The sequence below is a fragment of the Eptatretus burgeri genome, chromosome 15, assembly GCF_056783735.1.
Source record: "Eptatretus burgeri isolate ZD-2024b chromosome 15, Ebu_testis_v1, whole genome shotgun sequence".
Lineage (NCBI taxonomy): Eukaryota > Metazoa > Chordata > Myxini > Myxiniformes > Myxinidae > Eptatretus > Eptatretus burgeri.
The window spans coordinates 65,270,362-65,283,703 of NC_140975.1; the positions used below are offsets into that span (position 1 = coordinate 65,270,362).

The following is a 13,342-nucleotide window of genomic DNA, read 5'->3' on the forward strand; positions in this document are numbered from 1 at the left end:
GTTTAGGGAGGTATGTGGGGACCCCATTCCTTAGTGGATGAAGTGAAGTGTTTTAGTCCCCCACAAAAAATACATGTGGCAACATGGTGCCCCTGATAGTACTCAATAAATGATATAATTGTACCAGATAGCAATAATAATATACTTCCACAGGTGGAGTGTCAGGTAAACAGAAATAAATGTTAATATGGTTGTGGGGGTAGATGGAATAATTTAATGGGAAATTTAGCATTGTGTAGAGTTGCTTGGTCGGTGGATGAGTAGAAAGCATCTCGAGGTAACTAAGTTAGGGAACCTGTGAGCTTAAGTGTTACGTGTCACAACACGAGGGGTGGTGCTGTGCTAATTAGCCTTAGGAGGAAGAATACGTTCCTCAGGATGTGATTTGCCTCTGTGATTTTTCCCTGTGTTTTTATATTTCAAGATCGGCCATAAAGGTGGGGAACACGTCCCTAAAACCACAGCAAACAGGTAGAAAGCCATGACTACCCGGGTTTGGTGAGTGCAGGCAACGCCCCAAAGTCAGAAGTTTGTTAGACCTGGACGCCTGAAGAAGACGAGTACGTGGGAGGATTCCTACTGTCTAGGACGAGAGATCGGCATAGCGCACACACGATGACAGAGTGAGGAACGCATGAGGCAGGTGGCACTTTTGAATTATCATCTTTTGTAAATATTTGTGTATGTTCATTAAATGTGTTCACTTTGAAGAAATTGTATTCGTGTAATTGTTGTGGAGTTTGAGGATAAACCCCCTGTGCATCTGTTTCATTCCCCATAATCCTCCTCCCGTCCGCCATTGCCATCTGCCATGTCCTTCGAGTATGTGTTAAAATCTCTAAGGATCAATGTGTCCACCTCCTATTAATAAGGAACTGCTCGGCCGTCCAGGGGCTGTCAGTGTTAACCGCCTGGCACCACAAATTGGTTTGAAGGGTCAACCTGGGCCAGCAATCCCGCGCGACATTTTGAATACATCCCCAACCTCCCCCTCCTACAAGCACTGAGCTCCACACAATCCATGTCTACACTCCAGATTCATCTCACCTTGATGGAATGTCTGGATTTTCAAAGTGGAAGTGAATTTATAGAAGGGAATGAGTGAACCTGTATCGATGTAGACTAAACACATGAATCCCAATTAACCTCCTTGGTTTGCAATGGTGACTCACACAGTCATGGTAAGTCAGGGTGGATACAAGAAGCTGCAAAAATATTCCTGACATGTGAAATGCATGAGTTAAGTGATGAAGATGTGAAGGTAGATTAAATTAAATGCTGAAATGGGATTATAATATCGAATAAGAGTAAATTTTCAATTATCTTGAAAACTAACTTTACCATTCTGCTGATCAACCCTCCCTGTGTTGAACCATTTATCACATTTCTGAAAGGCTGCTCACTGTTGAATCCCTTTTATCAGAGCTGAACAATATAAACAGCTGATCAGCAACTTGGAAGTCCTGGGAGGATGGCCTAGATCCATCAACACCCTGGGAGGATGTCAATCAAATTATCTAATTTACTTATCTGGATCCACAATCCACTATCAACCACCACCACCACAAACTAACTCTCTTCGCACCATTCCCCCCCCCTCCACTAGGGTGCGACATTAACACCTTATTGACATGATGGTGCGACACGGCATGAACAAGGACAAAAATGGCATCTGGGGAAAGTATGAAACGGAATGATCTCGTAACATACAAGGCACCTGGTCAGCCTGCGATGGTGGCACAAAATATTCGTCACCCATTTTATCCACGGTGTCCAAGTTTGCCTGGGTAGTTTCGGTTGTCGGGCGATGATGGCTGTTTTTGCTCTAGCAATATATAAACTGATTCATCAATGAATATAAAATCACTTGTAAACCATGAATTGAATGGAAAAACAAAACCTACCAGAGCTGCGGTGAACATGTGACCAGCGTTTTCATCTTCACGACAAACACTTCCTCCTTCTTTCTGACTCCCTCTGAATTACTCACACAGGGCTCGAAACGACACGGCTCCATAATTCCCCTGAAAGTGTTTCAATCACTATTTTACCTTCAATAGATTCTCCAAAATCCCACTGATCAGTTTCAACACAATGAGAACTTTCAGAGTTGCTAATGACGATGGAATCGGTATCGGAATCCGAGCTCGAAATACACTGTTTCTCCATGTGAAGCCGCCGTTTGGATTAAGGTTAGTTCATAATGTGACGTCACGAGTAAAGTCGAAAATCGATGCTCCAAGGCAGTGTGATTGGCAAAAAAATTAAATTATTTTCCCCTTCAAATTAGACCATGATTAAATGATTTTCAATTGATTTCCAGAAAAAAAAATTTGCACTTTAGTCCCATTTAAGTAGCATTTATATAATTGTTGAAAAATGTTTTCTTACAACATGCGCAAAAATATTTCTCAGTTAAGGAAGGAACCACATCCAATATCAATGGATAACATGAATGATTGACAATTCATACCAAATATACAAATGTGGCTGTTAGGGGTGACCAACACAAGGGGGAACACAAAACACGTTTACAACTTTGAAACAAATAATTTTGAAGTGAAGGACAGGATGAGTGAACGAATCAGGCATGTGGAGGCCTTTTCAAAAAAATGTCTGAAACCAACCAACAAAATAAAATTTACAACAACAAAATGACAAAAGTGAAGTCTAAATGTTTGTAGTGAAGAGAGAAATGTTTGAAACTTGTTTAAAGGACATTTACAACAGGAAGATATTAAATATTATCAAACTGGTAACACCGAGCTTTGTAGGAGTGAATAATTTAACTCTTCATCAGAGCGATGGAGCTCGTACAGCCTTTCACAAGAGAAGGGACAGGACCAGACTTCAGCTGGTTGACGTTCAGACCCAGATGTGTGAGACTGGTTAGTTTATCAAACACTCCACTTGGAAGAGATTGGAGCTTGTTGCCACCCAAATACAGCTGTGTGAGACTGGTTAGTTTATCAAACACTCCATTAGGGAGAGACTGAGGACTGTTCTTGCTTCAAATTCAGCAAACGTACAATTAAACACCAAATTATATCGAAAGTACATCTGGGAACAAGATGAAACTTTATGGTTGGGGGATTATTGGGTTTTACTTTGAAATTATTGGGTTTTTGGAGTTTTTATTAATATTCTCATAACAAGGCCAACAATGTAGTTCTGGAATTAAAATTAATCTCATGCCTCTTTATTTATGTGTTTTTGTCAATCTAGAGGCTCAGACAATCAATGCCAGGACAGCTAGAGTCCCATGGGTAGTTATAAAGCCGCATGTCTTGCAGGCTGGTCACGTGACTTAAACAAAACATAAGAAGGAGAGTGGCACTGGTAGAGCACATAGGCTCGCTTTGTGTCGTCATTGTGAACAAAAATACCATTGGCAACTGAACACACTGTTATTTTGGCTCACAGACCCAAAACATCCATGCACTCTATTATGTCAAATACATTGCCATTATCCATAGGTTTATTGATTATGATTGATTATTAGGGTATATAACAATCACTTTTGTGCACATTAAGGCTAAATTACAAAAATGAAGGAGGATATGAAGTACATTTCAAGTGATATTCCCGATGGCTAGTTGATCATATGTATGAAGTTTCACATCCATCTGTGAACTGTATCTGGAAAATATATTTTTGTGTTTATTTTTTCAATCCAACATGGCCACCAGACCACGTGACTGATGACATCATGACTTTAATTCTTCACTCACATCGGGTTGTAGATGAGATAAATAAAGTTTGAAATTTTTCAGATAAGGATTTTGATTCAACCAATTATGGCTGCAATAACACTTCACAGATGATGTCATCATTATCACCCTATATATCCCATGGGAAGTTGATGACATACGCCAAGTTTTAATTTTTGTTGAGCGGTTTCGAAGAAAAAGATTATCCAATTGTCTTCATTAATCCAATATGACTGCCATACCATGTGACTTATGACATCAGAATTATCAAATAAATATTCTCCATGGGGAGTCCCTCCTATATTTAAAGTTTTACATTGATCAGAGAAGCAATTGCAGTGAAAAACATTTTTGAAACGAAAATATGGAGACACATACACACACACACACACACACACACACACACACACACACACACACACACACACACACACACACACACACACACACACACACACACACACACACACATCCTGAAAACATATCTCTCCCCAATAAACAGAATGAAAGCCATAAACAAACTCACAGTACCGGTGTTCGAATACAGCTGTGTAATAATAAACTGGCCCCAATCAAAAATCAATAAGCTCGACATCAAAACAAGAAAACTCCTGACTTTCCAAAAAATGTTGTACAAAAACCAGTGCATCCTGAGAATGTACCTGCTGATACGAGAGAGAGGGAGCGGCCTGATGGAACTTAACCAGATGCACAGAGTGACGAGTGTTGGACTAGCTAAGTATGTGAAATGCTGAAGAGACTATCGGACTCAATTATGAACACAACATATCTAAAAAAGTATTCCGAACTCACCTTGCAAGGAATTTCCAAAAACAGCTGTGAATAGAAGACACCACACAGTAAAATGAAACAGGAAGAAACACAGCCCCAATGAATGCAAAAAAAAAACACAAAATAAATATATATAAAAGTAAATTTCAACAAATATTCACCAACAACTGGGAGAATGACAAAAGAGCAGGAAAATACCAAAAAGAATTGGATCGACGGGGTAAGTTTATCCATGTATTGGGGTAAGTTGATTTGCCGCATATGGTAAAGAAAGGTGATTACAGGAAAATATATTTCAATCGCAAAATATTTAACAGAGTTTATTGATCTATAATGACATATTCAGTCGTTTGGTATCGTGTTCAGCCAAAATTGACATAGGTACACTGAGAGTCAAAACTCAAACAAATGATGTTATCAGAGAAATTACAAATGCCAAACTGACCATCTATTAAATGGCGACAAAGGGCAACATTTAAAACCGAGAAGGGCACTCGGTAGAGCGCATACCTCCACCTCTTAATAACTGATCCACGAGAACATATCTGGCCAAATACATTTTTGAAATATCATCCCATACATCATTTTGGACCTATCTCTCAATGGTGAAGAATCACTTAAAAGATTATCAGATCCAGATCCGGATCTTCACCAAAATTGAATCAATTCTTCCTTTTCTCACACCCAACAAGTCCACCAAGTTTCGTCTGAATCCGTCCAGAGCGTTTTGACATATAGTGCTTTATATCGGTTTAGCCCTATCTCTCAATGGGAAAAATCAGTAAAAAATTCTCGCAGCTGGATCCAGATCCGGATCTGGATCTTCACCAAAATCTAATCCATTTGTTTTTGTCGCACACCGAACCTCGTCCACATTTTTCATCTGGATCTGTCAACAACTTTTAGAGATATCCTGTCCACAAACAGACAGACTAACAAACAGAAAGGGGTGAAAACATAACCTCCTTCACCTTCGGTGACAGAGGTAATAACATAAGAATGAATTAAAATAATTTTTAATAATAAAGCAATTTAAAATAACAATAAGGTAATTCAAAATTGTGATACAAGTTCAAGTTCACTGCGTATCCTACGTTAAATTCCATTTGCTCAAACTACATTCAAACACCGGTTGACAAGATCTTTGGGCAGATCCTCCATTGGCTTCAGTAGTTTATGGATGTATTTGGCTTTGGTAGTTTATTGACGATGTCATCCCTTGGGAAATATTCTTCGTCCTTTATATTTGGTCCAATAATGTTATTCTCAGAATCCACTCGAGCCAAAATTTTCTGTAGGAAAACGCCCTCATATTAATGTTAAAAAAAATCAACAATTAAAAAAACGAAGAACGATTTTATCAAAAGTAATAAGAACATGGGGTAAATTGATCCAAGGCTCAATGTACTCCACAGTCTCCCATTAAGTACTTTAGATTAGTTTGTCCAACTTGTCGTGTGCTCTCTCTAAAGTGAGGGATGGGATCAGAGGAACCTCATTGTGTTCAGACTGTCAAACCTTTAACATTATATAATTATCATGGTGAAAAAAATATGTTAAAGAGTTAATTATCAAACTCATATTAAGTTTATGAAACAATCTTGAAAATGAAAACTTGGGATTAATTCAGCAATGTGATAAAACAATTATTGAACAGAAAACAAAGTTTGAACATCAATAATTAATCCCATTTTCCACAAATTATAAATCTTCAATGTAATTTGTGAGGGAAAATCAAGGGATTGTAAAGAAAGGATTTTAAATTGGAATTAGGAACAGAATCAATTGATTGGTGTGCAAGATGAGTTTTTGGAGTTTAATTAGTTTATCAAATACTCCACTAGGAAGAGACTGGAGCTTGTTGCTTCCCAGATTCAGATACGTTAGACTGGTTAGTTTATTAAACACTCCATTGGGGAGAGACTGGAGCTGGTTGGTGTACAGACGCAGTTCCTTGAGTTGTGTTAGTTTATCAAACACTCCATTGGGGAGAGACTGGAGTTTGTTGGTCTGCAGCTCCAGATGTGTTAGCTTCGTGAGCTTATCAAAGATTCCAATGGGGAGGAACTTTAGCTGATTACCATCCAGTTCAAGCTGTATCAGTTGTGTTCCTGTATCAGTATCATTGCTTACGGTCCTGTCGTGGTCTGATGAGAGGATGAGGGCTGTGGTAATTCTGGATGCTCACGTGGGGTGTTCTCGGTGAGATGCTGTGGAGAATATAACGTCTGTAGTGTGGTCGAGCATCGCGCGGCGCCAAGAACAATGGCCGATGCCACATGGTGCTCGAAATAGAGTGGAGAATTGCAGTGATTCAGAGGTACGAGGGGGTGCGGAAGTATTTTTCCCAGGTGCAGGAGGCATCTGCTGTCAAGTTGGTGACTATGGTGAGGTGCTGGTTGGGAATTGGCACACATATTTGAATGGAAAATGCCGCGTAAATTCCCGAGGAAGTTTATCTTATGTGCAACGAGGTGGACTACCTGAGCCACGGGAGGCATTGTGGTGTGCCAATTAAAAATTGTCCGTTTAATGGCATGTGTACTTGCATGCTTGAATTGTACCATGGCTAAAAGGAAAGGGTTGGATTGGAAATCAGAATACGAGACGGAGATAAAGTTAATAGACCGAGCTATTAGACCCACGCAACGCACTTCATCCCATTAACCCACGAGACACAAGGGGAAGGTCTAACTTCATGAATACTCATGAGATAACTGCCTGGGGATCACTGTATGTTAGGTGTAACTGCCTTAGACACATGTGGTTTTGCAGAACCGCAAGAATACATATATGTATGTATGTATATATATATATATATATATATATATATATATATATATATATATATATATATATAGGTATATGTATATATATATGTATATATATATATATATATATATATATATATATATATATATATATATATGTATATATACACATATGTACAGGTTATTCCAAAAGGACTTGGACAACTTTGGTTGTTAATATACATCCTCGCTCTACCCCCTCAAGGGATACAGTGCAGTACCCTCCTCCCGCATCTCCTCTCTCACTCTCCCCCCCCCACCCCCCACACCCTCCTCTCTCTCTCTCTCTCTCTCTGTCTCTGGAAATACCTGGACAGTGGTTATTTCTGGACGGTGTTTGTCTCTGGACGTGTCCAGCCAGGGTTTGTCTACTGATGTGTCCAGGCAGGGTATGTCTCCGTACATGTCCTGGCATTGCTTATGTCCATAAGGGAGTTTTTCTCCAGACGTGTCCAAGCAGTGTTTGTCTCCGGCCAGGTTGGCTCTGGATGTGTCTGCTGGGTGGTGTTTGTCTCCGGACAACTTGGCTCCAGATGCGTGTCCAGGCAGTGCTTGTTTCCAGACAACTTGGCTCCGGACTTGTCCGGACAGGAATTTGTCTCTGGACAGGAGTTTGTCTCCAGGCCATGTTTATCGTATGACCAGTAGAAAATGGATTTCAAACATTATTTTGTTTCCATCTTCAACCAGGCATAGTGGCGTGCGCCTGTAATCTGGCTACTCGGAGGCTTGGGTTGGAGGATCGCGAGATGACGTGTGCTCTGCGCTGGGCTGCTCGATGAGAGGGTGTAGGGCAGCCCGGAATCATGGCGAAACCCAATCCTTATCCCTGTGTCGTAAGAGGTGACCAGGGTTGCGTCAGGAAGGGCATCCGGCGTAAAACCTGTGCCAAATCAGTATGCAATCATAACGGATGATCTGCTGTGGCGACCCCAAATGGGAGCAGCCGAAAGAAGAACAACAATATTTTGTTTCCATCTTCACTGTTATTCTATGCAGAATCATTTTGATGAGACAATATGAATCATAACACTGGGGAACAAAGTTTTTGTTACATTGATACCAGCACTTGATCTTATCTAATTTGAGTGTGCTGAATTGAAATCTGAAGTTAGTTTCTTTCTGTAAGCTCTAGATTTTTTGCAATCCACCATTATCAACATTTATTTGGTAAGTTACAATTTGTATTAAAAGCAAATTTATATTAAACATATATTTTGCAATTCAACTTTTTCAACATTTATTTGGTAAGTTACAATTTGAATTAAAAGCAAATTTAAATAACATATATTTCGACATAAAGACGGTAGTTGATTCAGAACAATTGATAAGGATGGAATGCAAAGTTCAAATTGGTCCTATTCAGGCAAGAATTTGTGCTTGGAGCTCTTGCGTTTGTGGACTTCCACAGGGCAATCTCGTTTGATGCTCCTGCAGTAGTCTGCCATCATATTTTTGTCCCATCGCCCTTGGTAGCGCTCTTCCATCGTCATGAGGTCCTGATGGAAGAGTTCTCCCTGTTCCTCACTTACAGCCCCAAGGTTTTCAGGGAATTGATCAAGGTGACTATTCAGGAAATGGAGCTTGACACTCATGTTGCACCCAAGATCGCGAAAAGCCAAGAGCATTCTCGTAACCAGAAACTCATAGTTATCTGCCTTTTTGTTTCCAATAAAGTTTTGTATAACTGCGACGAAAGACAGCCACGCCATCTTCTCCTTGTCATTCATCTTCCTTACAAATTCCTCATCACGTACAAGGGCACGAATTTGAGGTCCATCGAACACACCTGCTTTGATCTGCTCGAAAGACAAAGCAGGAAAAGCAGAAACTATATGTTGAAAACATTCACCATCAGTACTCAATGCCTTCACGAACTGTTTCATCAAGCCGAGCTTAATATGGAATGGGAGAAAAATGATCTTCTCTTGGCTGACGATTGGGTCATTCACAATGTTTGGCATGCCTGCTTCCAGAGTTTCATGGATGGGCCACTCCTTCTGGATCCAGTGTTTCTCTCGAGCTCAGCTGTCCCACATGCAGAGATGGCATGGAAACTTTGTGAAGCCTTTCTGTTGACTCAGGAGAACGTTGACCATTTTCAGGTCCACACAAATGATCGAGTTGTGCTCGTGATATTTGAGTAAGTCAATGACCATTTTGATGTCATTATGTTCTTCTCACAAATGCACTGAGTGACCAACTGGAACCGCTCCATAAACATTGCCATTGTGCAAGAGAATACACTTGAGGCTGCGCTTCGAGGTATCCAGAAATAATCACCATTCTGTTGGATTATACGAAGTAACACCTAATTGCCTGAGAAGACCTGGGATATCGTGGCAGTAAACAAACTGCTTGTCTTCTGAGAAAAAGGCGACAAAGATCTGGTCCCGCTTTTGGAAATATGAAACATTTGCAGAGTGGTCCAGTCGATTTTTTTCTTGCAGCCTGGAGGCTAAAACCGCAGCTGCTTTCTTGGAGAGCCCCAAATCATGCACTAAGACTAAGTCATTCAATTCCGGTTGGCTAAACTGCTGAGGGGCTGATGACTGTTTGGTATCAGATGAGGAGGCTTCGGATTCTAAAACCATTTCTTGAAGCCCGTCATTACGACCCTCGTGCTCTTGCTGATCATGTTCACTGCCTTCATCTTCAGATAAGACAAAACCATTAAAGACTGGAACGGGGAGTTCCTCAGAGTGCGGAGTTGGTCGAATTGCTGAGGGAATACAGCGATAGGAGATCTTTTGCCGGTTTTTCTTGCCGACACCCTTTGTGTTGACCAGGCAAAAAATAGCAGTCAGTTACGTGGTCCTTGGGTTCTCGCCAAACCATGGGAACTCCAAAAGGCAGACCCTTTCGTGTTCCTTTTGTCCAGTCACGAAGCATTTCCTCACAATTATGACACACACTATGAGGAGCCCATTTCTTGTCTTGGTCGCCAAGGGGAACATCAAAATAGGCTTTATAGGCACGCCTTACAAACGATGTTATATTGCTCTTTTGACTAAGTAGTGTGTAGCAGCCACATACATAACAGAATGCATCAGGATTATTTACACATTTATGTCTTATTGAAGAAACCATGATCAGATCTGAAACAAAGAAAAACATAAAGGTAAAGAATATCTATCAATAAAGACAAATAAATATCAATAAAGATAAATAAAATTGATGTCAAATAAATCGTGAGCAAATCGTTAGCAGCAAAACGAATATGGTCCATAGTTATTAAGCAGTTTAGGCATCATATCTTTCCACTAAAGTCCGAAATCCCACCCCGAGTTCTCAAGTTATCCCGAGTGCAAATAGCAATGGGTGTCCTTTTTTTGCGAAAATGGCAAGTTTCAAATTGCATGAAAACTAGAGCATGTAGAGGAAAACCGATTTCAGATTTTAAATCAGCGTTGAAAAAACACATAGAATAAGTTGAAAAATCTCATGCAACAGAAAATAAGAAAAAATTTGTTCCTCAGTAATTAATGCTCCACCACACGTCTGCCTTCCCTTCCACTCACCTCACACTGTCTTTCCTTCCCCCACTCCTCTCCCCCCTCCCCCTCTCTCTGCCCCTCCCCCTCTCTCCCCGCCCCCCACCCCTCTCTCCCCCTCCCTCCTCTCTCCCCTCCCTCCTCTCTCCCCTCCCTCCTCTCTCCCCTCCCTCCTCTTCCCCCTTCCTCCTCTGCCCTCCTCTCTCCCCTCCCCCTCTCTCCTTTCCCCTCCACCTCTTCACTCCTGCGCTCTCTCTCCCCCAACAGTCTTGCCCTCTTCCCCTCTCTTTTTCACCCTTCCTCCTTTAATATTACCATCAGTGAAGCAACGGATGGGTATTTGCCAGTTTATTAATAAAACAAACAAAAAAAACATGACATGAAAATTAGATCAACCTTTCATTAATTTTCTTGAAACTGAACCTTGTGATTAATAGAGAAATGAGACAAAAACTATTATTGAACAGACAACCAAGTATAAATACAAATAATCAATAGATTTTGTTCAATTTGAAAATCTTTAATGGGTTGTCAAATGAAAAAACAAGTGCATATTATATTTAAAATGGGAATCAGGAACAGACTTCAGCGAGTTGGTCTCCAGATCCAGATATGTGAGTTGTGTTAGTTTATCAAACACTCCGTGAGGGAGAGACTGGAGCTGGTTTTGGTAGAGCCGCAGTTCTTTGAGTTGTGTTAGTTTATCAAACACTCCGTGAGGGAGAGACTGCAGCTGGTTTTGGTATAGCCGCAGATCTTTGAGTTGTGTTAGTTTATCAAACACTCCGTCAGGGAGAGACTGGAGCTGGTTGGTGTTCAGATCCAGATATGTGAGTTGTGTTAGTTGAAAGTTGAAAGAGTTGAAAACACCTCACCACTACATTATTAAAAACAACACCTTACCACTACATTATTTAAAACACCTCACCGCTACATTATTAAAAACACCTCACCATGACATTATTCAAAACACTTCACCACTACATTCTTAAAAACACCTCACCACCACATTTTTAAAAACACCTCACCGCTACACTATTAAAAACATCTCTCCACTGCATTATTAAAAACACATCACCACGACATTATTAAAAACACCTCACCGCTACATTATTAAAAACACCTCACCGCTACATGATTAAAAACACCTCACCACTACATTATTGAAAACACCTCACCACGACATTATTAAAAACACCTCACCGCGACATTATTAAAAACACCTCACCGCTACATTATTAAAAACACATCACCACGACATTATTAAAAACAAATCACCACGACATTATTAAAAACACCTCACCGCTACATTATTAAAAACACCTCACCGCGACATTATTAAAAACACCTCACCGCTACATTATTAAAAACACCTCATGACGACATTATTAAAAACACATCACCACGATATTATTAAAAACACCTCACCACTACATTATTAAAAACACATCACCACGACATAATTAAAAACACATCACCACTACATTATTGAAAACACCTCAGAACGAGATTATTAAAAACACCTCACCACTACATTATTAAAAACACCTCACCGCCACATTATTAAAAACACCTCAATGCTACTTTATTAAAAACACATCACCACGATATTATGAAAAACACCTCACCACTACATTATTAAAAACACATCACCACGACATAATTAAAAACACATCACCACTACATTATTAAAAACACCTCAGAACGAGATTATTAAAAACACCTCACCACGACATTATTAAAAAAACATCACCACGACATTATTAAAAACACCTCACTGCTACATTATTAAAAACACCTCACCGCTACATTATTAAAAACACCTCACCACTACATTATTAAAAACACCTCACCACCACTTTATTAAAAACACATCACCACGACATCATTAAAAACACATCACCACGACGTTATTAAAAACAAATCACCACGACATTATTTAAAACACCGAAGCACTACATTATTAAAAACACCTCACCGCTACATTATTAAAAACACCTCACCGCTACATTATTAAAAACACATCACCACGACATTATTAAAAACACCTCAGCACGAGATTATTAAAAACAGCTCACCACGACATTATTAAAAACACCTCACCACATTACTAAAAACCACCTCACCGCTACGTTATTAAAAACACCTCACCGCTACTTTATTAAAAACACCTCACCACGACATGATTAAAAACACCTCACCACTACATTATTAAAAACACCTCACCACCACTTTATTAAAAACACAACACCACTACATAATTAAAAACAACACCTCACCACTACATTATTAACAAACCTCAGCACTACATTATTAAAAACACCTCACCGCTACATTATTAAAAACACCTCACCACTACATTATTAAAAACACATCACCACGACATTATTAAAAACACATCACCAAGACATTATTAAAAACACCTCACCGCTACATTATTAAAAACACCTCACTACGACATAATTAAAAACACATCACCACTACATTATTAAAAACACCTCAGCACGAGATTATTAAAAACACATCACCACGACAT

General features: G+C 39.7%; 1 protein-coding gene across 1 annotated transcript in view; it reads right to left on the reverse strand.

The window, feature by feature from the left end:
- The window catches only part of LOC147012358 (uncharacterized), a 45,057-nt gene extending 38,308 nt beyond the window's left edge, over positions 1 to 6,749 (reverse strand). Inside the window, exons 1-3 of the mRNA XM_085856379.1 lie at positions 6,691 to 6,749; positions 6,280 to 6,639; positions 2,887 to 2,999 (exon numbers count right to left, since the gene is read on the reverse strand). Of these exons, the coding sequence (XP_085712505.1) occupies positions 2,887 to 2,999; positions 6,280 to 6,639; positions 6,691 to 6,749 (532 nt within the window). The remainder of the gene's footprint in view (positions 1 to 2,886; positions 3,000 to 6,279; positions 6,640 to 6,690) is intronic.
- Between the last annotated feature and the right edge of the window lie 6,593 nt (positions 6,750 to 13,342).